Source organism: Anabrus simplex, chromosome 11 (genome assembly GCF_040414725.1).
Source record: "Anabrus simplex isolate iqAnaSimp1 chromosome 11, ASM4041472v1, whole genome shotgun sequence".
Lineage (NCBI taxonomy): Eukaryota > Metazoa > Arthropoda > Insecta > Orthoptera > Tettigoniidae > Anabrus > Anabrus simplex.
This window is the reverse complement of record NC_090275.1, coordinates 58,220,379-58,246,342: the sequence shown is the minus strand read 5'-3', so window position 1 is coordinate 58,246,342 and position 25,964 is coordinate 58,220,379. Positions and strand designations below refer to the sequence as shown.

Sequence of the window (25,964 nt, the reverse complement as noted above, 5' to 3'; positions counted from 1 at the left end):
CCTGCTAAAGGACAAGTGAATTCTCTGTTTACAAAAATCTGTTCTCCCCGTGGAGATACAATACTAAAAATGGCTTTCACGGCTGCAGATCTTATGATCACAGGAATAGAACCAGCTTTTGGCTGGTTAGGCCATGTGCGTTTGCAGAGTTTCGCCCATACGTGCCATTTGGGCTCATCATACGATTATTTTATCGAGACCAGAACAGATGTTGAACCTTACATGCATAAAGCCATGGGAGGTTTTGGGATTGCCTATTGCTGTTTTGGTCCTAATATAAAACTGGGAATTTCATGTGTTTGTATTAAAATGTTATATAAAAACTGCAGTCGTTTTATTTGCGCACGTTACATTTAAAAACTTATAGCATTTCGCACTTGTACCGACTTGTACAGCAAGCACGCTTTCCAGCTGAGCTCAAGGTCGTGAATAACCATAATTTTGGAAGTGTTAATGGTATTTTTTCTCTTTTCAATTTGATTGCGATTAGTGACGGGCAGAATTGAATATAATGCATTTGAGAACTTGAGAATCGATACTTACTTTCGAAACCATATTCTCAAGTTCAACATTACCTTTAAAAGTTGATGTAGGCCTAAATTACGTGGTACAAGATTTCCGTAAGCTGACCATGAACAGTATACCGGTAGCAGAATTACAATCGAATATTAAGAAAAAGGGATTTCACAATCATGTTGGCCGCTTTTGTATCTAATGTGCCTTATTTTATTAAATTAAAGAATTAAAAACTACTTGTGGTCGATTGTTGTTTGGCTAGGCATTACGGGTATTAGATTTTTCGAAGAGTTTAGCTGATCAAAGATGCTGAACTGAAAGTTTTCAGAGGAAACTGACAAAGTTTCCCCAGTAAAACTGAATGTAAAGTTTCAAGATTTTTAAGTCGCGCACCAGTAATTAATATTTGGAGCTGGCCCTGCGGTCTAATTTGCCTGCCTCTCACCCGGAGGGCCCGGGTTCGATTCCCGACCAGGTCAAGCATACGAGGGCTGGGTCCAGGTTGACTCATTCTACGATTACCTGTAATTGAGGAGCTATTTAATGGTGAGATGGCGACCCCGGGCTAGAGAGCCAGGAATAACAGCCGAGAGGATTCATCACACTGACCATGCGACACCTCATAATCTGCAGGCCTTCGGACTGAGCAGCAGTCGCTTGGTAGGCGGAAGGCCCATTAGGGCTGTAGTTTGGTTTGGTTTAGGGGTGTTTAAGATTATATATATATATTTTACTTAATTTTATGATGTTTCCCGAATTTTCGTTTTTCCCGTGTTGTACATTTTTTTTTTTTTTTACGTGGTCCTTCCAGAAATGGAGAATCGAGGTTCCACTGTATTTAAAGATCATTAACATAAATAGAAGCACATGGTATTGACTAATTTCAAAATCTTTTAGTAAAAACTTGAATATAGCCTAAAATACTCCACTATCCTTACACCAAGTACAGCTGAAGTGAGGAGGTTTGTAACTGTTAAGGAGAATCCTTTAGATCATAATATATGAACTTTTAAACAAGAATGTTTGTCCTATTAATTTATAGGAGTTTTAAATAATCATTTCCTATTTTAGGTGTACGAAGAAACATCAGGTGTGACGGTTGGAGATCCTGTATTGAGGACAGGGAAACCCCTGTCTGTGGAACTTGGTCCTGGTATCATGGGGAGCATTTTTGATGGTATCCAGCGTCCTCTGAAGGATATCAATGAGCTAACAAACAGTATCTACATCCCCAAGGGAGTGAATGTACCTGCTCTCAGTAGAACCCAGGAGTGGGAATTCAATCCATTGAACCTGAAGATGGGCAGCCACATCACTGGAGGAGACATCTATGGTATAGTGCACGAGAATACACTGGTGAAACACAAGATGATGTTACCTCCACGAGCAAAGGGTACTATCACTTACATTGCACCACCTGGGAATTATCATGTCGATGTAAGTACCAGCGTTACTGGAGTTAACGTTCAGTACATACCAAACCTATCGGTTTAATTTAGAATATACATGTAAGGATGCAACTAGTTGAATATTTCAATTCATTTAACTCGAGTCAAACATGTGCTCAAGTCAGCTCAAAGGACTTTTTGCTGAAACTAGAGTGAAGAAACCTCTTGCTCACTTGAGCACGAGTCAGAGATACAAAATGGCCATAATATTCCCAAATGCAGCAGAGTGCTTTCTATTGATTGATTGATTGATTGATTGATTGATTGATTGATTGATTGATTGATTGATTGATTCTTAACCTAAACAAGAAACTGATTAGCAATTTTTTCTCTCTTCAAATTATTGAGTCTTTTTCCTTAGTTTTAGTATTAGTTTTCATTACAAAGGGTTGAGACAATAATTTAGTATATATTTGAGAAAAATTCAGAATTTTAAAATTATTAAACACTAGCAAGATACCCGTGCTTCGCTACGGTATTATACTGAAATTTATAATTGAATGCTTATCGTTTTATATATAACCCGCCGATATTCGCGATCTGACTCGTTTCCTGAGAGATTCCGCCAAAATTCACGATCTGACTCGTTTTCTGAGAGATTACGGCAACGTTCCTCCCATTTTTCAATCTTTTTTCCAGCAATCGATTTCGTACTTCCTGGGCTAGGTCCAGGTATTCCACCTGGTCAGTTGGGTCCCTAAATCTTTGCCATCTTTTCCTATAACCATTTTTAATATGGATCAAATCCGTGAGGAGATCCGGCGTGGTGTTGTCTTGGGTGCCTTGGCGGTACTGAACCGGCGGCCGGACTGCAATCGTAGTCATTACCCGTCCAGGAACCGTTTCCAGCATGGTGCGCACATTTTGACGACGGTCCAGAACATTATTATTATTGATGTTCTGGACCCCACAGCAAGATGCAAGACCTCTACTTGCAGTAAATTACATCTGCTGCCATTGTCATTGATGACAGTATGACCAGCACCATTGTTGCCCGTAGACAAGTGTGCAGGACTTCTGGCGATACAAATGACATACTTCCGTGCATTATTGACCTTATTGTAGAGGTGAACAATTGCACGGTCAATCTTATACCTATCGTTTATTTCAAATGTGTTTAAATTTTTATTTATATGCCAGAAGAATCTACTGTAATCTAAGAAGGTTCTCCAAAGGAAAAGATGGCTCTTGAAAACGAATCCAGGAAAGATTAAAAATGATCGGTTTATGATCAGAATAAGTACATGGAAAATCCACAGCCTGTTTCCAGTCATTCAACCGAGTCAGGAATGGAATGAATAAGCCCCCAGCTAGCGGTGAGGATTTTCTCTTCAACTGCCAGCTAGTGTTCATCTAACATGTATATGATCTCTGATAGAAAATGCATAAATACTACAAATACAATTGCTTTAACTTTCATGTCTCAAATGGGCAGCTGTATTGTTGTTGTTGTTGTTGTTGTTGTTGTTGTTGTTGTTGTTGTTGTTGTTGTTATTGTTATTATTATTATTATTATTATTATTATTATTATTATTATTATTATTATTATTATTAGCATATGGCAAGGAAATTATGCACATAATATACAATATATGAACAATAACTAAAAACATTGATTCACTTCAGGCATTAGTGTTATCTGTTACATCTAAATGTCCAACTTTTGAATCCACTGTTGTGCTTCCTCTGTTGGTGATAGAAAGTCTTTCAATCTACCTGGATAAGCCTGTAGTTGACACTCGGTTACTATGTGGGGAATAGTCTGGGCGAGGGCTCCACAATCATATTCTGGAGATGGTACAATTTTCCACTTGTAGAGAGAATCCCTGCACCTTCCATGACCTGTCCTGATCCTGTTCAGTCTGGACCAAGTTGCACGCAGCAGTTGGGATCCATTAGCATTTTTTCCCTTTCTGAAGATGTTATGCAGGGGCAAGTCAGGAGAGTTATTCCAGCAGCCTTTCCACTCCTCCAAAGCATTGAAGTTGGTGGACATCTTCAGAGCAGCATCACAAAGGGGTGGATGTAATTTCCATCTTTGGAGACAAAGAGCTGGTATGTCATTTAGAATGGGTAGCAGAGGATTCTTGCAGATCTTGTTGTACTTTCGAACAAGAGCACTGGATCTTTGTAAGTCAGGTGGCATTATTCCAGACAACAGTGGGAGCCAGTGAACTGGAGTTGATCTGATGGTGCCAGGTATAAGACGCATGCTGGTATTCAATTGTGGGTCAATATACTTTGTATACGGGCTATTAAGCCACACTGGAGCACAAGTCGGCAGTAGAGAAACCCAGTGCTAAGGCTGAAGAGTGCAGGATGTTTGCAGTAGATCCCCAAGTAGTACCAGCTTCTGAATAATATTGTTTCAGCTGTATTCAGTCATAACATGGATTCATTGAACTCTATGAATACAAGAAGCATTCGAGTTCCCACGCTAGTCTCTTTCACAAGACATTGCAATGGTCTGGCTTTCTCTCTCTTGCCTGGTTGACTTTACTAGAATCCAAACTTGAGTTGGTAGAGTTCACGAATACAAATTACTAGAGTTGTCGAAGTATTTGACATCACTTCGTTACCATATATTGCCCCCTAATCTCCCGGCAGGCTCAGCCGGTGAGCGAGAGTCCCAGACATGGACCGTTCGCTGACTGGCTTTGCTTATTTTTAAGGGCAGGTAAAGTTCAAGGACTGACGACAATGGAAAAACAAATAATTAAAACAATAGGTTTGACATTTATTATAAATAGCACTTCACTGAACATGAAATAACAAACTTTTTAACAGTATAATCTTGCTGATATTTGTTTGGATTCTTCTCCTAAGGTTGTCTGACACAATAATAACTTCTTTCTCCTTCCATAATGAAGCCTGAATTTAACTGAAATATAAAGTAAAAATTAGCCCACATCTGGCTTAAAATAAATTATCAAGGGTAAACCTCATCCTAACATTTGTCGAATTATTAACAAATGAAAATAAATTACCAACCATAAGCTATTGCAGTAGCATTTCTCTTAGTTCAAAAAAATATTTATCAACTTTAATTTCATAAAGAAAAATTAACTGATAATGGCGTCATTAATATTAATATATTAATATTATTAGAAAATATTACATTATTATTTATCTTATTCATGGATAAGTTCCATAGATGTTGAATCAACTTTCTGACCTAATTCACCCGAATTACACTCATGAAAATATCTCAATTAACGGAACTTCACTTCACTTAATCATGTCTGTTTTAGAATTTACTACAAAAATTGATTACGTTCTCAAGAATTATTATTTCCATGAAATCTAATGTGCTTTAAATAATGAATGGCATTAACTCATATTACACGATGCCTAGAAAATTATTTATTTGCAATATTTAACAGTTCTGCATTTTACTCATATGCAAATGAAATAATACACACCTATTCATTTTTAAATAGTACGTAAAAATTAACTTTACGTAAATTTTCAATAAAAATAACTAATGGTATTAATCTTCACAAAACACGTCCTCACAAACAACGCCGAAATAACCGGGCCCGCCGTGATGAACACGTGGCCAGGTCAGAACCACGTTTCAATAAATCACAGAAAGATATCACTAACTACTGCACTCATTCCACATTCACACATATGATACACGATTGTTATTTACATATTTTACAATCGAATTCTGGAATTTAGTTTTAAGTTTTGATTTTTATTTTAATCCTGTCCATGGAATATTCTGACGGTATCTTATAAATTGTTACACTCGACATTAATTGAAATGTGATTGAATCTGGGCAATTACTTAGAAAAGAAAAATAGTAGAATTAACACAACGTTCCTCATCTAAAAATCAGTAATTCAATATTCAGAAGAATTGGTCGAGAATTACCACGCACATAAATAATGGCTAAACATCAATATCATCGAACATGTGGTTCATGAGTCGCGATAAAATATTATTACTCCTAAATCTCATCCACATTATTTTCCAAATTCGCAGAAGGCTGGTACCTAAGACACATGCTTCTTCAAATAAAATCACAAATTAATCCCACAGGATCGCCATATTCCAGGCACATAATCCACCAATAGAGCACATATCAAACATAACAGAATAACAGCAAATATCATTTATCACTCATGACAATTAAATTTTAATTTAACCCGGCCTTCAACTTTATTATTATTATTATTATTATTATTATTATTATTATTATTATTATTATTATTATTATTATTATTATTATTATTATTATTATTATTTTTTAAGTTCCGTTTGGGCCTGCTATGGACCACGTGGTTCTTATCTCCAGCAGCTTTCTTCTTTGACCAGTACTCCTTCATTCTTGCACTCGGAATGTCTTTTTGCTCCCAAGTCCATTTCACACCTCCTCCCGAACGTACTGTTTTTTCTGTTAGTGACTGGAGAGAGTTGGATGTTTTGATCAACGTTCTGTACCTATTCCTGTCATAAATTTCACTGGGAGCAATGCCCAATTCTTGAAGGTCTTTTCTGACGAGTCTTGCCCACTTGGCATTAGTCGCTTTCCCTTTAGAGATGGTGTGGAAGATTCTGGAGGTGAGCCTCTGATTGTCCATTCTCATGACATCACCATAGAAGTTCAATCTCCTCTTCCTCATAGATGTTGTAATGCTCTCCAATTGTTGGTACAGTTCGTTGTTGTGCCTGATTCTGTACTTGCCTTCTCTTCTCCCATTCTCTAAACATGTCCATACCATTGCAGCCTTGATTTTTCTATCTTTTCCTGCAGGGGTACCTCATTTACCATATCCCGAACTCTCATTTCTTACTTCGTCCATTCTTTTAAACCTCCTCGACACCTTCGAAACTTCATTTCCACTGCTTGTATTCTACTTGTATCCCTCTCAGTCACCCATGTTTCTGATCCGTATGTCAAAATTGGCACAAAATAAGTCTTGACATCTCTGTGGTACATCCCTGTTCCATATCAATCATCCCACATTATTAAAGAATCCATTTGCACACCTTACTCTTTTACTGATTTTTATCCGTTTCCTCCATTTTCTTCAGTTACACTTCCCGGATGTTTAAAGCTTTCAGATCTTTTCAACTGTTTTTCTCCTTCCTAGTGTTATGTCATTATAGGCTTGATTCTTGTTTAGTGTTTTTACCAGCACATCACTCTTTTAGGCTGAGAATTTCAATCCAGAAGATGACACAACTTCCTCCCATGAAGCAAATCTTCCCTCAAATTCCTTGTAGGAATGTGACGTGTTCATTATGAATGCCAGAGAACCACCTCTAGAAATATAGTCTCTTTTATAACCTAATGTCCGACTCGTTGGCTGAATGGTCAGCGTACTGGCCTTCGGTCCAGAGGGTCCCGGGTTCGATTCCTGGCCGGGTCGGGGATTTTAACCTTCATTGGTTAATTCCAGTGGCCCGGGGGCTGGGTGTTTTTGCTGTCCCCAACATCCCTGCAACTCTCACACCACACACAACACTATCCTCCACCATAATAACACGCAGTTCCCTACACATGGCAGATGCCGCCCACCCTCATCGGAGGGTCTGCCTTACGAGGGCTGCACTCGGCTAAAAATAGCCACACAAAATTATTATTATTATTATTATTATTATTATTATTATTATTATTATTATAATAACCTAATATAAATTGTGGAACATGTTCCCTACTTCCCACGCCTGGAATATGGCGTTATTTCCGGAATTCAACACAGATGTCATTACCAACTATGACACAGTACAGTATTTACGCAAATAATCCCTGCCGTCAAATAATCCCCGCTCCCTAATTTTAGGAAAGCTCATTTTGAAAAAAAAAATGAAATGAACTAAAATTCCTTCCATTGAAAGAGTAACATAGGTATAAACAAATAATTCATATCACTCCACGAGATCCACGTGATGTTAATTTTACGGATACAGCTGCTTTGCCTGAGATGATAAAAAAATACATTATCACTGCTATAAAATGCCATGAAAATTAGCAAGTAGGCCTACATACATGACAGCTATTTCATTAATCTGAGCTTGCAGTAGGCTCGATTCCCTGTAGATCTGAAGATTCTTTGTTTCTTGCATCACTAGAATCCTCTATTAAATTACTACAAATTCGTCACACTCTACGTCTAAAACACTTCTCACACGCGGTCTCTTTTTACTTGGATACTAACACAACTGGCAGTGGATAATTCTTTTTGTGTAATGTAAATACTTGAAACAGACACACCGGCGATTTCGGATGTTAGTTTTGTGATACAGTAAAACCACGTTATTACGCTATTTCAAATTAACCATCAACTCATAATTCAGAAATGCCAACTCTTGCCGCATCACAAAATATTTTGATACCTACTACTGTATGCAGTTAACATTGATTCTCAGTTTAAACCTTTCAACTGCGATGGAAAAAAATCTATTTCCGAAATGTACCCAACAAGGTGCATTTACATTATTCAAATAATGCACTTGGATAACTCACTGGCAAACCACCTCATGCAATGAAAGAAAAAAGGCACAATTCAAAGACGAGGCCAAATTAAGCTAGCTCCCGTATGCAAGTGTTTTATTTTTTGGTTTACCATACTGATTGCATTTTTAGATGCCTTGTCGGGCACTTTTGTGCAAGTACACCTATCATTGCTTATTGAACTTTCCTCTGACGAAGTGAGGAAGTCTTTCGCTTCCATCTGCATTTTAATACAGTACAGTGATCCTATCTTCTTTAAAATCGTAGGTCCATCTGGGGTCGGCAGTGAAAGAGCAAAAAAGGCAGTTTCATCGGCATTGACAATATTGTTTGGTACGTACAAATTGATTATAATTATGTGCCACGGTTTTTCGCCTACTGTCAGCATCGCCAGTCTTCACAGATTCTGCTTCTCTGCACACTGCCTGCTATGTGATATTGTGGCGTTCCTTAAAACGCCGAATACAAAAGAATAAAATGTTAAAGGTCCACCTTGTCAATACCATGAATGTTTATTGATGTGATTATATATCCCATAACGTCTAGAGAAGAATGGTACTAGTTTCGACGCTCATTGCGCGTCGTCATCAGCCAACAAATCAATTACCGAGCTCGATAGCTGCAGTCGCTTAAGTGCAGCCAGTATCCAGTATTCGGGAGATAGTGGGTTCGAACTCCACTGTCGGCAGCCCTGAAGATGGTTTTCCGTGGTTTCCCATTTTCACACCAGGCAAATGCTGGGGCTGTACCTTAATTAAGGCCACGGCCGCTTCCTTCCCACTCCTAGCCCCTCCCTGTCCCATCGTCGCCATAAGACCTATCTGTGTCAGTACGACGTAAAGCAACTAGAAAAAAAAGAAAAAAGAAAAAAAAAAACGATCAATTGAGCAAAATGCAACTTATCGAATAGCAATATATAACACATGATAGCACCTACAAGCCAAATGTTAAACTATGACTAGTTGAAATATAAAACACATGACAGCAAATACAAGGATTAATGTTAAAAGTTAAAACAATGAAAGCAAAACAGAGAAGGTAACAATAGTTAGGGTATGATACACGAGAAAGTAGTCCAGCTTGAGGTTTGTAGAACATAAGGTGTATCTATATACAACATTTAAATGCACCTACTAAGGCAAATTTTAAATGTAACATTAAAAATGATGAGGGTATGGTGCTTATAACCATCTAAAACATATGACAGCACCTATAAAGTCACTGTTAGATTATAATTAGTTGAAGTGATGTGGTGTGTCTGACAGTAAAACATAACATTTTTGAGAAGTATCCCAGTTGTTGAGTCTTGATAAGCAAGAGAATAGTCCAGCTTGAGGTGCATAAATCATAAGGCAACATATGTTATCAGTGGGAAGAATAATCTTGTTCTCTTAAGTTGCGGTAATTAACAGGCTTAATTCAGGTGGTTTCGAAGCCAACAATGTGGTCGTGTGAAGATCATAATTTGAATTAACGTCACGATTCACAGTTCAGTATGGAAACATGGAGACCTGACGGAAAGATTGAAAGCCAAATTTTGCGTGATATAAATGTACATAGCCAATCCCAGTTCAATACGGAACAAAATGAAGTTTCTAACTTTCAATACAAAAGAATATACAATTTCACTCGAACTTAGCAACTATGAAATGCACTAGACACACACTGAAGTGAGTGAAAGTGTGGTGGGCTAACCCTGCATGTTCCAGAAGACGCGTTCTATCGTGACGCAGAGACATTTGAATTTAAATTAGTCTGTAAAATACTATTTTTTAAAAATGTAAAGGCAATTTATAATCAGTTTTGTTTAAATATGACATGTGGGAACAGTTTTATTCCATCGGCTGTTACACAAAGCATAAGTGTAAATTCAGTATCAACAAGTAGGTGGGCCAGGAGCATCTTGCCAACCTTGATGCAAGTAAAAGCCGCACCCCAATTTCGTGCCTTCATTTGTTTAAAAAAATATGCAAGGATTATGCGCATAAATACGGTAATACCTCTTAAACCAGTGGTGACCCCTGTGGGTGGGGGATCCAGAAGAAGAATACGCCCACTGTATCCCCTGCCTGTTGTAAGAGGCAACTAAAAGGGGCAACAAAGGGATGATCAAATTAGAACCATGAGACTACTTGTAATTAGTACCATCACGTAGAGAACACCATGGGTCGCTTTTACTTGTGCATAGTACCACTATGTTAGGTACAAAATAGGTTTGTGGTTAGTAGCGACGATGTGTGACTCGGGATGCATTTTACAGTACCTGTGATTCGTACCCCTATATGAGCAACACCATGGGATGAGTGCCACCATGGTTCTGCCTTGCCTATGCGTAGTACCCACTATGTGAGGAACACCCCGGGATAGTGTGGGTCCCTGTGGTTAGTCCACTTATGTGAGGAAAGCGCCACAGTGTATGCGAAACACTATAGGTCTGTGTTAAATGTGCGAATGAGTAGTACCGTAATGTGTGGAATACCGCGAGTCTACGCTACGTTTGATTAGTACCGCAACATGACAAATAGCATGGTTCTATTTTCCTAGCGATAAGTACCATTATGAGGGGCCGATGACCTGGATTTTGACCCGTCTCGACTACAAGCATCGTCGATTCAGTATTGTGCTTTAGAAGCAGTCCCTTGGTCAGTAATACTATTGTTTAACGCTAGTTTCTGGGAATGTGGGACATTGCGGGTCGGATCCACTGATTGTTTTAACTTCATATCCATCCATTCATTCTTCGTCCTCACGTTTTCGAATTCTGGTCTGTGGAGGATTATGGGTATTTAAATAGTCATAACATTTCATCTCATTTCGTACCATTAGGGGCTGATGACCTAGATGTAAGGCCCCTTTAAACAAGCATCATCATCATCATCATCATGTGTTGCCTGTGGGTAGTTACATAATGTGTGATACGTTGTGGGTTTGCTTTGCCTATGATTACCGGTAGTACCACTAGGTGAACAGCACGAAGAGTATACCAGCGCCCGTGATTAGTCCCACTATGTGAGGAGCACCATGGGTCTGCGTTGCTTGCGAGTGGTGCCGTTCTGTGAGGAACACCATGGGTCTGTGTTGCCTGCAAGAGGTACCATTATGTGTGACATACCATGGGTCTGCATTACCTGTGATTAGTACCACCATACGAGGAACACCATGAGTCTATGATACCTGTGATTAGTGCCACTGTAGGAGGAACACCATGGTTCTGCTTTACCAGTGATATACCCCTATGTGGGGCTGGGACCCTGGATTTTGGACCCCTTTTTATAGCAAGCTTCATGTCAGGAAAGAAGGCATTGTGAATTGGATTCACTTGTTGTTTTGGATTCATCGTAATTTTTTCATCGTCATTTTTTAAATATTGTAATCAGCAGATACATTTTGAAGTTTTAATTATTGTTTCATTTCATTGTACCTCGTACCATTAGGGGCAAATGACCTAGCTGTTTGGCCCCTTTAAACAACAACAATAATAATAATCATCATCATCATCATCAAACCAGTGGTGATAAATTGATATACCATGTGTATACTCATACCTAACCAAAGTCACCCCTTACGCTGAAGATAAACCAATGTAATCAAGGATGATAATTAATGTACACACAAAAAGAATTTTCTGTGAAGTTGGTAGGGACTGGTAGGAGATAACTAAGCCACTAGAAAAAAACTAAACAATCATGTTGCAGCATGCATCTAACTTGTGGAACTTACACCAAAGTTCTACCTTGGAAGAGCGTGGGAAGATATTAACAGAAATGGATAGTGAATAGTTTTCCAAGAACCAACTATGAATGTGTTTGATAGGGAATATTGTGTCTGAATTACTGCATTAGAAAGTTGTAGCTTTCCACTCATTTATTTGATTTGTATTGTCATTGCATGGTATCTTTCCTACCTGAATTTTTAACATTCTATTCTGTGTTATATTTAATTTCTTTTTATTACTAGGTAAAACTTCAGTTGAAAATGGTTTGAGGAAAATGCTCTTGCTTGTTTGTTTGTTTGTTACCAAGATTTGGAGACAGTTAATTCATTGCAAATTGTTTCGTAGGATGTGGTGCTGGAGACAGAGTTTGATGGAGAGCGATCCAAGTTTACTATGTTACAAGTGTGGCCTGTACGACAGCCACGACCTGTTACAGAGAAACTGCCAGCTAATCACCCTCTATTATGTGGTCAACGGGTGTTGGATTCACTGTTCCCGTAAGTAATGTTCTTTCGGTTAAAAATGTTGAATTAATTTGGCAGTATGACTTATGTTAAATACATTGCCTGACAGTCATCAAGAATTTGTGTAAATTTAAAGTCTTGACTGACTTTATCAGGTATGGAAGGAATGATGGGTTGGACAGGTACCGTATTTCTCCAAATGCAAGATTACCCCCAATTTTTCCTTCAAAAAATTTAAATCAGGCTTAAAAAGTGCTTTGTAAAATCATACAAATGCCTTTCTTGTACAGTGCGCATTTTTAGACTGTCTTTGTCTTCATGCTAACGCCGAACATTGGCTTTGTTATGTCTTTTTTTTTTTGGGGGGGCTGCACAATTAATCTTTATTTCTGCGGGTTTAATAACCATTAATTAAAATTGGCATCATATTATTGAAGAGAACCCGTTGAAAGTTTGCCAGCAATACCTATTCCATGCGTCTCTACGATACAACGATCCATCAGGAAAATATTCTTGGTGTCTATAAAACTGCTGCTTTTACTCAGCATCAGGTACAACCAGCTCCGCTACATGCACATCTCTCTTGCCGGGTTCGGGCCGACTTCAGTGGCTAGTGATGTATATGATATAGATCTAGATTGCCGTAGGCCTAATCGCGGTCGTTGAAGGTTGACTAACGAGTGTATTGCGCTGTGGTATGGCCATTCTGCCCTTATGTTTTTCGTGTACATACCTCACAATTTCATCCGACTTCTTAAGCGTCCTTGTTGCGGGCCAACAAATGCATTTTTTGTACAGTATGCATTTTTTAGCTATATTTGTCTTCACGTTAACACTGTATATTGGCTTTAGTTAGGCCTATGCCATATTTTCTTGTGGCTCTATGATTATTCTACATTTCTGAGTGTTTAATAACCATTAACTTAAAATTGGCATTATAATATCGACAAGAACCCATTGAAAATTTGCTAGCAATACGTGTTCCACATATCTTTATAATACGATGAACTATCACGAAAATATTCCTGCTGTCTATAAAACTTAAGCGTCATGCACAGTAGACGCGTTATATCTCTGCCACTGAGTAGCTGTGGCCTTTCTAAGAATTAGAAGGCTTGCATGTTTTAATGCCATTTTGCAGATTTGAGAAATGTTTTTGTAGAATCTAATAGAACATCATTCTCTCTTCACTATTTCCCAAGATCCAGTGACACACAGAGGCACTGTACAACCGGTTATCACAGCTTATAATGAGGCAGTCGTTGATTGTCAATGACTTTTTTTGTGTGTGTGCGTGCGCATGCGCTTTCATCCACTTTTTGATGTCCATACTTCATCCCCACTTTTAGTCCACAAAATATTAGTTCACTATTTTTATGTCCAATTGCTTTGTCCACTTTATTTCTTGTAATCCATGATGGTGTGCTGCTTCTCTTCTGTAATAATTTTACTAATGCAACTTTCTATATTTCCATGGAAGGGAATTTGAACATTACCTAGGGTTTTGATTCATTACCAGGACAATGTTTCGCCTAACATGTATTTAGAACAACTGGAAAATACAAAGGATAATTGAATGAAACGGAAGTAAAAATGTGCTTGAACATAATAGTATTGTTTGTCATTGTACTCAAACAACAAGGGCACAGGAAGGAAATACTGGTGTTGCGGAGAGAGGCATACGTGCCATAAAAAGTGTGTACAGTGAATTTTATTGTTGCAGAAGAAATCCAAACACTAAAAGATGGTGATCTCACACACATGAATCAGGCAAGTGGATACTGAAGCAAGAACATAAAGTAACATGAAGAGAAAAGTAGAAGAAAATTCTAATCACCTCCATAGCTTTAAGAGGAAAACATGCATATTCAAAATCTAGAGAAATATTACATAATCTTCCTCTGCCATCATTTTCATCATTTTTATTTCTCCTTGTCCAGCTCCTGCCAGATTGGGGTGTTGATGGCACTTCACTATTACATTTCCTTTCACCACTCCTCTTCTGTAACTGTATTCCAGTCATGTCTTCTTTTTCTTATACTGTCCTTGACAGAGTCCATCCATCTTGCTCTGGGCGTCCCTCTTGCCCTCTTTCCTCTAGCCTCCAACACTTGTTTTGGTATCCTTCCCTCTTCCATCCTCAAGACATATCCAAACCATCTCAATTTATTCTTCAGTTTTTCTACTGCTTTCTCTTTTCTGACCTGAACATTTCTTACTCTGTCTCTCCTTGCATCTTGCTCTGTATCACAATTTAATGTACCATTAAGAGGAGCCAGCATAAGATAAAATTAAATTTTCTGTAAAATTTTATTTGAGTATTGCATAAAGTTGTTGCAAAAATAACTTTGATCATTATTTCTGTATATTCTGTGTACAAAGAAAGAAGAAGAAGAAAAAAAAAGAGAGAATGATCATTACAGTACTGGGCAGTAACTAAGAGGGTCTGACTGTAATAGACAAGATAGCAATGGACAGAAAACTTGAGGTCGACAGGGTCATGTTGACAAATCTGTGATGTGGACATATCAGCTGCCAACCCCTTTTCCCAGAACCTGTTAACCTCTTGCATATGTATTTAACTGACTAGCTTGAAAGAAAATATGGAGCAAGCTATATGTGATGAACCATTAAAAGAATATACATTGCTTAATCTATTAGAAGTACTGTACAAGTAAATTTCCTGCCTATGGCAATTGACATAGAGGCTGAGGAGAGAAATGAAATGTGACAGACGCAAGTCATCATTGGACTGCTCGTATTGCTGTCAACCGTGTTCAGATCTGCTCTAATTCTGGCTTCAGTGCAGGTGTAGCTACTTGTAATGCTAGTAGAAAATGAAGCCTCATGTGGTAGAAAGTACAAAATACCTTCCCATTTTGCAGTACCTCTTTGTATTATCTAGATTTTGAAACGAGTATATGCAATATGAAGAAATAAGTTAAAACAGTGAAGTATATACTTTGTATGTCTACTCAACAGATGTGTACAGGGAGGAACTACTGCTATCCCAGGAGCTTTTGGTTGTGGGAAGACTGTGATTTCTCAGTCTCTTTCAAAATACTCAAACTCAGACGTCATCATTTACGTCGGTTGTGGAGAGCGTGGTAACGAAATGTCTGAAGTACTGCGGGACTTCCCCGAGCTAACAGTGGAGATTGATGGTAACACAGAGTCTATTATGAAGAGAACAGCACTGGTAGCTAACACATCCAACATGCCTGTCGCTGCTCGAGAAGCTTCCATTTACACAGGTATGTATTCCCTTTACCTTGTTCTCTTTACCGTATTTACTCGTAATTCTCCCTATTTGCAAAATTTAAGCATCCTGTTTCTTTTTAGTTCCGAGTGGGGAAAAGATTTTTTTTCATGTATTGGATATACCCATTTTCTCAAGAATTTACTATGCAGCTCTGCGAGTGTTGTGAAATCTAGATGGCAAGCGCCTTTCTGTTTTGAAATCTAGTATTTCCAAATTTCCATTTTGATAAGAGACTAACGTGGTAGTCCCACTTCTGTCAGGTAACCCTTTCGCACTCAGCATGCCGATCTATCGGCACGAGAGGTTTTGGCGAGAAAGCTCACTGCACTGATACATCGGCTGTCCTATTTAGGGATTTTGGTTATTTGCGTGGCTGTTAAATGGTAACAATCACGATAGTAACTTAAAGCGTTGAATTTGCGTTTTACTCTACAGATATATCCACTAGCCTTGCAAAATATTTTTATTTTCGACAAATGAAATCTGTTGACCGTGAATGTTTATGTTGTGGTTATTCGAAGTTGTTATTGTATTGATCTGTTTTGGTTGGCTTATGAATACAGCAATTTGATCTTGCTATCAGTTTACTTTAGAGTTTATTTCGTTTCTTTGGTATCTTGTGTGTTCGCTGTACTTCGCGAACTATAATTTTACTCTGTCTCGTTACTCTGTTGTTGCACACGCTTGCGTCACCTTTTCTATCATAATGACTAGGTTATATTCAAGGCCGAATGAGGCAGACATCCTTGAATTTTCAGATGGTTTAGACAGTAATAATGACCTCCTTTTGCCGAAAAGTAATTCCCGTTATATGGGAAGTAACTCAGTCACAGCTGCTCACCGTGCGTCGGACCGCGAGGACCCGACATCAATGTCAGTTACGTGTACAGTAAAAAACTTAGTGCCATGCTTCATGAGGGAATTGCAGCACACACATCATATTGATATCAATTTATTCAGAATTAAATATTCTTTTTTTTTTTTACAGGTCTAAGAGTAAAGAAGAAAGATGCAATAATGTCTGATCTTTCTGTGATTGAAAACCGTAATTTATTTAAATTTATTTTCAAAGTTCAATAATTTTTTTAAAAATAACATTGTCTTAGGATTTCGCCACAAATGATCTTTGCTCCAATACGGCTGATGATGACCCCTAGATGGGTCGAAACTAGTACCGTATAATTTGTAATTTTGTAAATATATTGTAGTATTGAAAAGGTGGAAACGTTTACATTATTATTATTATTACTTATATATCAATAATAATACGTCCAAGGTATATTAATTTCTGAAATGCTCATAGTTTCCTGTATTAGTGTAGGTAAGGTAAGGGTTATTCTGCCCGAAGGCAGGTCCGAACCTCCGCAGAGGTGTTCCTGAGCCGGAGTTTACGTGCGGTAGGGTGGCCAGTTCCTTTCCGCTCCTCCATTCCCTTACCCCCACCAACAGCGCGTGGCAACCCACCCAACTCCTGACCACTCCCAATGTTGCTTAACACGTTCAGTACCTGCTTCTGAGCGGGACACTTGAATGCCTGGACCGGCCATTTTCATGCCCGGCCCTCTTGATGTGCATCACTTAATACAATTTACAATTACTCCTAAACTATAAATGTTAGAAAAATGATACTTTGTGCTTACCTGTAGTAAATATTTAAGGTGTGATATCTGGTCTGACAGGTTTCAAAATACGTATAATTTTATACAGCTTATCTGTATTTTCGGCATAATGATTACTGTCACCGAAGTGAAGAAATGAAAGAATATGAAGCATGCGTATTCGGAACATTGTTTTAGAAAATATCGGAGTATGAAGAACAGGGTCTTCGCTCCAGTACATTGTTATATCAGGATTTTGGACTAATCGGTTTCCACGATTGCATGATCGAATTCTTTGTGAAAGGCCGGGGCGCCGCACTTATCACTTGACTCGCGTATAGATTGGTCTGCTCACACACATACTGATAAAAAAAAACGTCATTCATGAAAATACTCACGTAACTCAAAATATCCTGCTTATTTTCTATTTGAACGTTTATACCTGAATTCTCTGTAAATGGAGGAACGGGTGGACAATAACTAGGATGATACGTATCTGGCACTTTTCTCTATAGGCCTATCGGATTCGGGAATCAGAATTTCCTCGTTACTCTCACTTTCACTATCTGAGTCTATTTCAGGAATAAGTTAATCACCAGAATAATCATTGTGAACAATATCTAATAATTAATCTTCCGTAAGAAACTTTGTATTATAAGCCATTATACTACACTCGCTAAGAACAACACGCACTGCACTGGAATCTCAAGTACCGACTTGACGCGCAAGGAAGTTCTGAGATTTTCCAGCTAAAACTGCTGAGATAAACATGAGCCCACTCAACACGAGAGTTATCTCAAAAAGGTCAACCATCTTCCTGCTACAACCAGTAATGCTGACTAAGGTGTAAGAATGCATAGATGACGAATATAAACAGCATTGCTTCACGCGGAACATTAGACGTCTTACGTCGTCCACGGCCCGCAGCATAGGAGCAAGCTTGAACGTCTTATGCTGTCCACGGTCCGCAATGAGTTAACTTCGGAGATCTCACGTGATTTATTTTATTTCAATATGTATTAAACTGTTTATTAAAAGATAAAAATTTCATGATGTTCCGTATTGAACTGTATCACAATTAAATTGAAATAACAAATAACGTAGTTCAACCTATTCAGTACAAATAAATAAGAAATGTAGTATTACATTCCTATTTAATTATAAGCGGAAGCGGTACCGGTTTCGACCCCAATCTGGGTCATCATCAGCCGAATAAAATGCCAAAACAATGCATAGGTAAATAAGAAATTAAAGATTTTAAATCGCACAGTGCTAATACCCATTATCTTATATTGGCTCTTCAACTGTTTTTGTGAAAGACTCATTCTTTAATTTCTTATTTACCTATCCATTGTTTTTGCATTTTATTCGGCTGATGACCCAGATTTGGGTCGAAACTGGTACCGCTTCCGCTTATAATTAAATAGGAATGTAACACTACATTTCATATTTATTTGTATTAAATAGGTTGAACTACGTTATTTGTTATTTCAATTTAATTATTAAACTGTCTATATGTTGATTTTTTGTAAATTAGTTGGAAAATCACAGAAATTAGTTTGAGCTTCTTCGAGCAAACCCCTGCATATGGGCTGAGTGCGAAAGGGTTAAAGGTTGTCTGCATGAAGTTTCTCAGCAGCCCTTTCTGGGGTGCTGATAGTGTGGTGCTGCTACATTTTTACACGGCTATGGTTCTGCCGTAAATTGACTATGGCAGTGTGGCATATGGTTCACTGTCAAGACCTATGCTGGACCTTGTATATCAGGCTGTTCCAGCCGAGCTGCTCATCATTGAGCAGCGGAGTACTCGCCGCCTTGCATAAGTAAGCCTGCAACATGCCATACAGTACTTCTCTGGAATAAGCTGTCGTCACAGCGCGGTGGATGCTGGTGGAGACCACCAGGCGAGTTAGCCATGCGGTTAGGAGCGCGCAGCTGTGAGCTCGCATCTGGGAGATAGTGGGTTTGTACCCCACTGTCAGCAGCCCTGAAGATGGTTTTTTGTGGTTTCCTATTTTCATACCAGGCAAATGGTTGGGCTGTACCTTAATTAAGGCCAAGGCCGCTTCCTTCCCTTTCCTAGGCTTTTCCTGTCCCATCGTTGTCATAAGGCCTATCTGTGTCAGTGCAACATAAAGCAACTAGCAAGAAAAAGAAAAAAGCTGGCGGAGACCTGTGGCGTCGAGTACTGTCGAATGGGGTTGCATGACTGTGGAGGTGGGAATATCGGAGCTATTCATAAGACAAATTCAAGATACAGAAAACAATATGTTTATTGAGTATCGGAGGGTACACGGTTCACTGCAGACACAATTGCTGATATATCGGGAATCAATGCATTTGCTGACATGATATGCAGAGTATTCTTCAATGTTGGATCTCCGAGCATTGATCTGTCTTTGCATTTTATTCAGATCATGGCCAAGAAAAGTTGCTCGCAACAGTATGTGGACCCAAACATACACATGAGCTGTGCTGCGCTCTTGTGCAGTGAGCGATACCACCGTGACAGATCCAGTGTGTTGTAATATCCGTCTTTCAGTAGGGTAGAATTTTATAAGTCTATTATTTCCAACTGCATTGGCGGTGGGTAGTCATCACGGGTAACTGAGAAAGGAGTGCTGAATAATAGTATTTCTTTTTCACAAACATTGAGCACTTGGAACCTTATTTCAGAAGACTGGAGAAGCCTCATGATCATCTTTAGATACTTGTCCAAAGAGGTCTCAGGTGGCATGTTTAAAGAGGCAGGATGAGTGAAAAAGTTAAATCTCTATTTCGAATCTGTCTCTCAAACAAATGGATCTTTTCTGTGAACACTCTGAGTTTATCGTACATACTTACGATTAATTGATGTTTTCCTTGCAATGACTTATATTCAGGTGGTTGAGGTGCATTGTTACATTTGTAAGAAATGCCAAGTCTGCTACCCAAGTTGGATCAGATCTGTCCTTTCATTTCCAGAAAAAGAGCGATTTTTTTTTTTTTTTTTTGCGAATGGCAAAATAAAATGTCAAGAACTTTTCCCAGACTTAGCCAGCGAACAGTGCTGTGGTAGGGTATATCACCGTAAGCTGCTTCAAGATCTTTTAAAAATCCTTTGTACTGACAATGATTAACACCGTGACGCCAGACAAAATTCACACACGTCACTACAACTTTCATAACAGATTCCAGTTCCACTGTTGCGGCACGAAGTCTCTCTTGGTGAATGAAACTACGAATAGTCACCCTGTCCTTCCCGAATTCACATTTAACTTCATTTTTTAACTGAGAGACGAAGCCCTGCTCTAGCCCAACCATTTGCGACATGCTGTCTGAAGCCAACGAATGGAGCTCTTCCCATGGCAAGCTCATGTTGTCCACAGATTCACAAACTACCTCAAATATATCTTGACCAGTAGCAATGTAATCCAGTAGTACCACATCTAAGAGTTCCTCCGTAACTTGCAGCCCTTTGACACCGCGCACAAATCTAGTTAGCTGACCGTAATCAACTACATCCGTACTTTCATCAAATGCGAGCGAAAAGGCTACCATGTTTTGAATTCTACACTTGAGCTCTGTCAAAAATTTCCCCTCCCATGGTGCGAATGCGACGAGACATTGTCTGGTTTGAGATTCAGACCTATTCAAATTTCTGCCTCTCCCCTGGAGTTAAACATTCCGCAACAGCAAGCAAACACGATTTCACGATAGGCCCCACTGAGAATGATTTCCTATTCATCGCAGTGATGTGAGTGACTTTGTAACTTGCTCGAATTGCTACCTCATTGGTAGTTTCTCCAATATAATTTACCTGGAAAAGAACTTATGAATAAGGTTTCCTTTTAATCTATAATGGTTTGTCAAACAAATCTACAATGACATTTGTTTTTAAAAATGTACATCTTTCTGTATGTCGGCTTTCAGTCTAGCTATGAGCTCCTGCCGTGCTTCGTCTTCCATCTGTTCATACAGAGCTGAATGAAGTGTTGTGTAATGACTTTGTACGTTCCATTTTCTCATTGAATGTAGTACTTTTTGACCCACCAGACACTGCAAGAATCTGTCCTTTTCGGTAAAGAGGAATTGTTCTTCCCATGAGCTAGGCAACGGACCTCCTCAACTTGACATAGAGACAGAATATTATGTTATGTAATGATGGGAACAACACAACATCAAGACTGGCAGGAAGCGCATGGACTTGTGCTATGACCTTCGCCCAGTGACATATTGGCTATCACCCTCTGCCCCCAATCCCCCTCCAAGAGTGCTCCAAGCAACACTGCTGTGTACTTGCACGTACGCATACTCAAACTCGTGGATTTGGAACAGCCTGTTTTAGATATTATACACCATAGTGTAGTTAGGCTGGCAACAGGAGCTTTCCATACTAGCCAGATTCCCAGGCTACTCGCTGAATCAGGAGTACCCCTTTACGATAAACACAGCAGCAAATACTCCTCATGTACACTGCTAAAATTTGTGAAATGCCGCAACATCCAAGCTATCAATGCCTCTTTAATACTCCATACCGCAGAGATACGAAAACGGCTGAATGCCACATGACCGGTTGGGATTTGAATTAAGAGCTTGTGTGGTGAGTTGGATGTGGCTGTCTGTGGCTGTCTTGAGTGGACCCCTAGCGAGGTTGCTAGTTCCACGACTGGATATGCGGCTAGATATACTCTGTGAACTTAAGGTGAACACAGATGCTTCTGTTAACATTGTTTTCATGGCCCGTACTTGTAGACATGATGTAGGCTTTTGGGCTTATGCCGTATCAAGAAAACAAAACTAAAGCAGTGGACACTTTGGACATCAAAACTAGTGAAACCCTGGTTCACAAGGGAAATATTGGCACGTTACAAAAGTGCTGCAAGTTTATGACCCTATCATAACATTACTGAAAGTGAAAACAGGTTTTCAATATCTGTAATGGTTTACAAGTTATTTGAGGTGAACATCTTGGGTAACTCCCTCCTCCATGATGCAATAGCCCTGATGGGCATTGGCTTACCTAGTGACTGTTGCTCAGCCTGAATGCCTACAGACTGCAAGGTGATGCAGGGTCAGTGCTATGAATTTTGGCTTTCTAGACCAGGGCCACTACCTCTCCATTAGACAGCTCCTCAATTCTAATCGCATAGGCAGAGTGAATCTTAGCCCTCAGATCCAGGTAAAAATCCCTGACCTGACCAGCAATTGAAACCAGTGCCTCTGGGTTTGCAGCCCCTAGACCATGGGGCCGACTTAGCTGACTCACCCTGTATAATAAATGACAGTATTGTTGTTTTTGAAATCTTCTTCCTGTGAATAATTTTGTTGCAATGCTTGAGTTAGTATTTAGTACCAAAAATATTATTTGTACTGACTTCTTTGACCTCTTATTTTGTAACATCTGACAGTGGTAAAATCCTTTCGCTTTGTAATGATCCCTTCGTTTTTCAGGTATTACGCTGTCTGAGTATTTCCGTGATATGGGTTACAATGTATCCATGATGGCAGACTCTACGTCTCGATGGGCCGAAGCCTTGAGAGAAATTTCAGGTCGTCTGGCTGAAATGCCTGCTGACAGGTAATGATTTTTCTCCTATTAAATTAATCATGCTTTTTAATCTTAGTCGGGCTTGCATCATTCAATATCTGTATTATGTATATAGGAAAACATCAGTAGTCTTGCGCTGATGGTATATTAATTAACCTGTGTTCGTACTACTGGCAGTGATGAATTGGTCGGTCAGACCTGAAAGGAATGGAGACTAGTCAGAGGAAAAGTGTTTTCGCTGCAAGCAGAAAATCTGCCATGCAGGTAGTTCTAAAGTCCTTGTTACAAAAATGATCTTCAAGCATCATATCAAGTATCAGCTGGAAAGTGTCTTTGCTTGTAGATTGATGTTGAAGAAGTGGAGGAAGAAAAAGATATGAGCACACGATGTTTACCAATGCTACTGCTAGTTTCTATTGAAAACCATTTGAAATAAACATTTGTTAAAATTTAATTCATTGTTAAACTGCGCTCCATGATAACTTACTCCCATATTTTTAAAGTCATGCCTTTATTATGATAATGCTTAATTTTCTAATTCCATGTAGTCAGGTGAAGTCTCACTAAATCAGTGAGCATTTCCACCGACTATTTTCATGTTTCTGATAATTGAACTGAAACTTGGTGGTATTTTTAGCATGTTTGAGCTTTGATTACCTTCTTGGCTCTGTTCCACTTAGTCCAGTGGACAATGTGAAGTTCAGCCTTGCATGGCTTAACTCTGCCAGCAGTGTGAACGCATTTTAGTCTTTAGGATGAAAGAGTGGTTAGCTAGTGAAGGGAATTGAGGTAATGTATATAATTGTGACTATTGAACGTAAAAGACTTAATCCTGGATAGCTACGAGGGCGAGAATTTGATGAAGCTTTGTGCAGATGTGTCGCGCAGTGTCTCTAGTATGCCCGTCGACTGCGCCACATCGCACTTGTCTGTTCTGAGTGCGCAGTGTGCACGTAAACATGCCTAGAACAATAGTCTCTCCCGCCAAGTTTGAAGTGTGGGCTGTCATTTGATTTCTTCATGCTGAGGGATGCAGTGCAGCCGAAATTCATCGATGAATGAGTGATGTGTACAGTGAAACTTGCATGAGTAACAGGAAAGTGCAGCAATGGTGCAGGATGTACAGATGTTCATGATGCAGGTGGTCAGGGAGGGAAGCAAGTGTCAACCAATTTTGTTCAGTGAGTGGATCAGGTGATTCAAGAAAATAATCTGTTCACAATTTCTATGTTGAGTGATTTGTTTCCTGAAATTTCAAGGTCAACTCTCTATACCATCATGAGAGACTTCAGTACCGTAAACTCAGTGTGAGGTAGGTTCCTAAGAAGCTGTCCGACCATCACAAAACACAGTGAATGGGCGCTGCCTTAACATTTTTCCAGTGCTACCGTGCTGAAGGAGATTTTATGAACAAAATTGTCACGGGATGAGATATGGGTCCATTTTGAAAATGAAGAAACAAAAGAGCAATCCATTCTCATTCCCTGAGGAAACTAAAGAAGTGCAAGCGTACCTTCTCCATCGGAAATTGTATGGCTACTGTGTTCTCAGACCGAAAAGGAGTTTTGTTGGTGGAATTTAAGGAACGTGGCATGACCATCAGTGCAGCCTCATACAGCATGACTGTTAAACGTCTACAAAGGGCAGTTCAGCACAAGCGAAGAGAAATGTTGTCACCAGGCATTTCCTTCTTTATGACAATGCTTAGCCGCACACTGCAGCTGCAACAAAGACGTTCCTGCAGCATTTTTGATGAAGCATTTGTTCACCCACCATACAGCCCAGACTTGGCTCCCTCTGATTTTCATCTCCTTGCTCACACGAAATACTGGCAAGTAGGACAGCATTTTGCCACAGACAACCATCTGCAGACCATCATAGAGAAGTGGCTGAAAGCACAGGTGGCTGCCTTCTATGACGAAGGTATTGGAAAGATGATACCATGCTATGACAGATGTCTATGACAGAGTGGCAACTATGTAGAGAAGTAGCTGGATGGTGTAGCTAAGTATTGCAAACTAAACATTTTTGATTATCACTGGGGTTTTAATTTTGCAAGTGATCGGCCCTTGAAAAAAAATAGCCCTTGTATTATTTATTGATATTTTCTGTTGTGGGCTCTATGTTATCCACTTATTTACTATAGAATATAGTGTCATCATCAGAAATCGATTCGCTAATTTCTGAGCGTCGTGACTCCACTGGCTTTGCTGGTTTCAACTCTGTTGCAGCTTCACCATCCCGGACGATCTTTGGTTTTCCTCAGCGTACATTGGGAAGATAAACCAGTGATTTAAATATTCTCAAACTAAAGCGCCATTGTGTGCAGGGCAGCCATCCTGTTTTGCCGAAGATCTTGATCTCCCAGTATTGGTAATAGCTGGGCCAGCAGATTCTTGAAGTACTTCAAGATATTTGTATTCATTGAGGGCACCATCAATGAAATATGAACCAATTATCTGATAATTTAGAAAAATAAGTTCTCTACCAAATTCTTACCTAGGCCAGTCATCGTTGGCGCGTCGTGTGCTCAGCATGGCCGGGAATGCTAATTTAAATTTCTTATGGTGGGAGTTATGAATGTAGGTACTAAAGAGTGATATAAATGTGCTCTCCAGGTTTCTTTAGCACGTATTTAATAGAACATGGACTGGGACTTTGGAATGATGACATAGTAACTAGGGAAACACACTAGAAGGAACTTAACAGTTTTGACTATATTTGAAAAAGACTTGATTTCCCATTTTAACTTCTTATGTCGAGTTTTCTCATTTCGTACTATAAGATGGTAATTCCTTGTAGCTGTTTTTATTGCTCTTATTAATAGCTCTGTGTTATCCATTTAGCCTTTTCCTCACAGTCAAAACTTGTGCTATAAAATCTTTAATCAGATTTCAAATGGATTTTATTTTAAGTGGATGGAGATGTACAGTCGACAAAAGCAGAATGAGTGCATGGTATATT

At 39.1% G+C, this 25,964-nt stretch overlaps 1 protein-coding gene across 1 annotated transcript in view; it reads left to right on the top strand.

Moving 5' to 3' along the window:
- Positions 1 to 25,964, top strand: part of LOC136883340 (V-type proton ATPase catalytic subunit A) — a 64,005-nt gene that overhangs the window by 22,549 nt on the left and 15,492 nt on the right. Inside the window, exons 4-7 of the mRNA XM_067155579.2 lie at positions 1,588 to 1,953; positions 12,492 to 12,643; positions 15,593 to 15,864; positions 22,904 to 23,030. Coding sequence (XP_067011680.1) covers positions 1,588 to 1,953; positions 12,492 to 12,643; positions 15,593 to 15,864; positions 22,904 to 23,030 — 917 coding nt within the window. The remainder of the gene's footprint in view (positions 1 to 1,587; positions 1,954 to 12,491; positions 12,644 to 15,592; positions 15,865 to 22,903; positions 23,031 to 25,964) is intronic.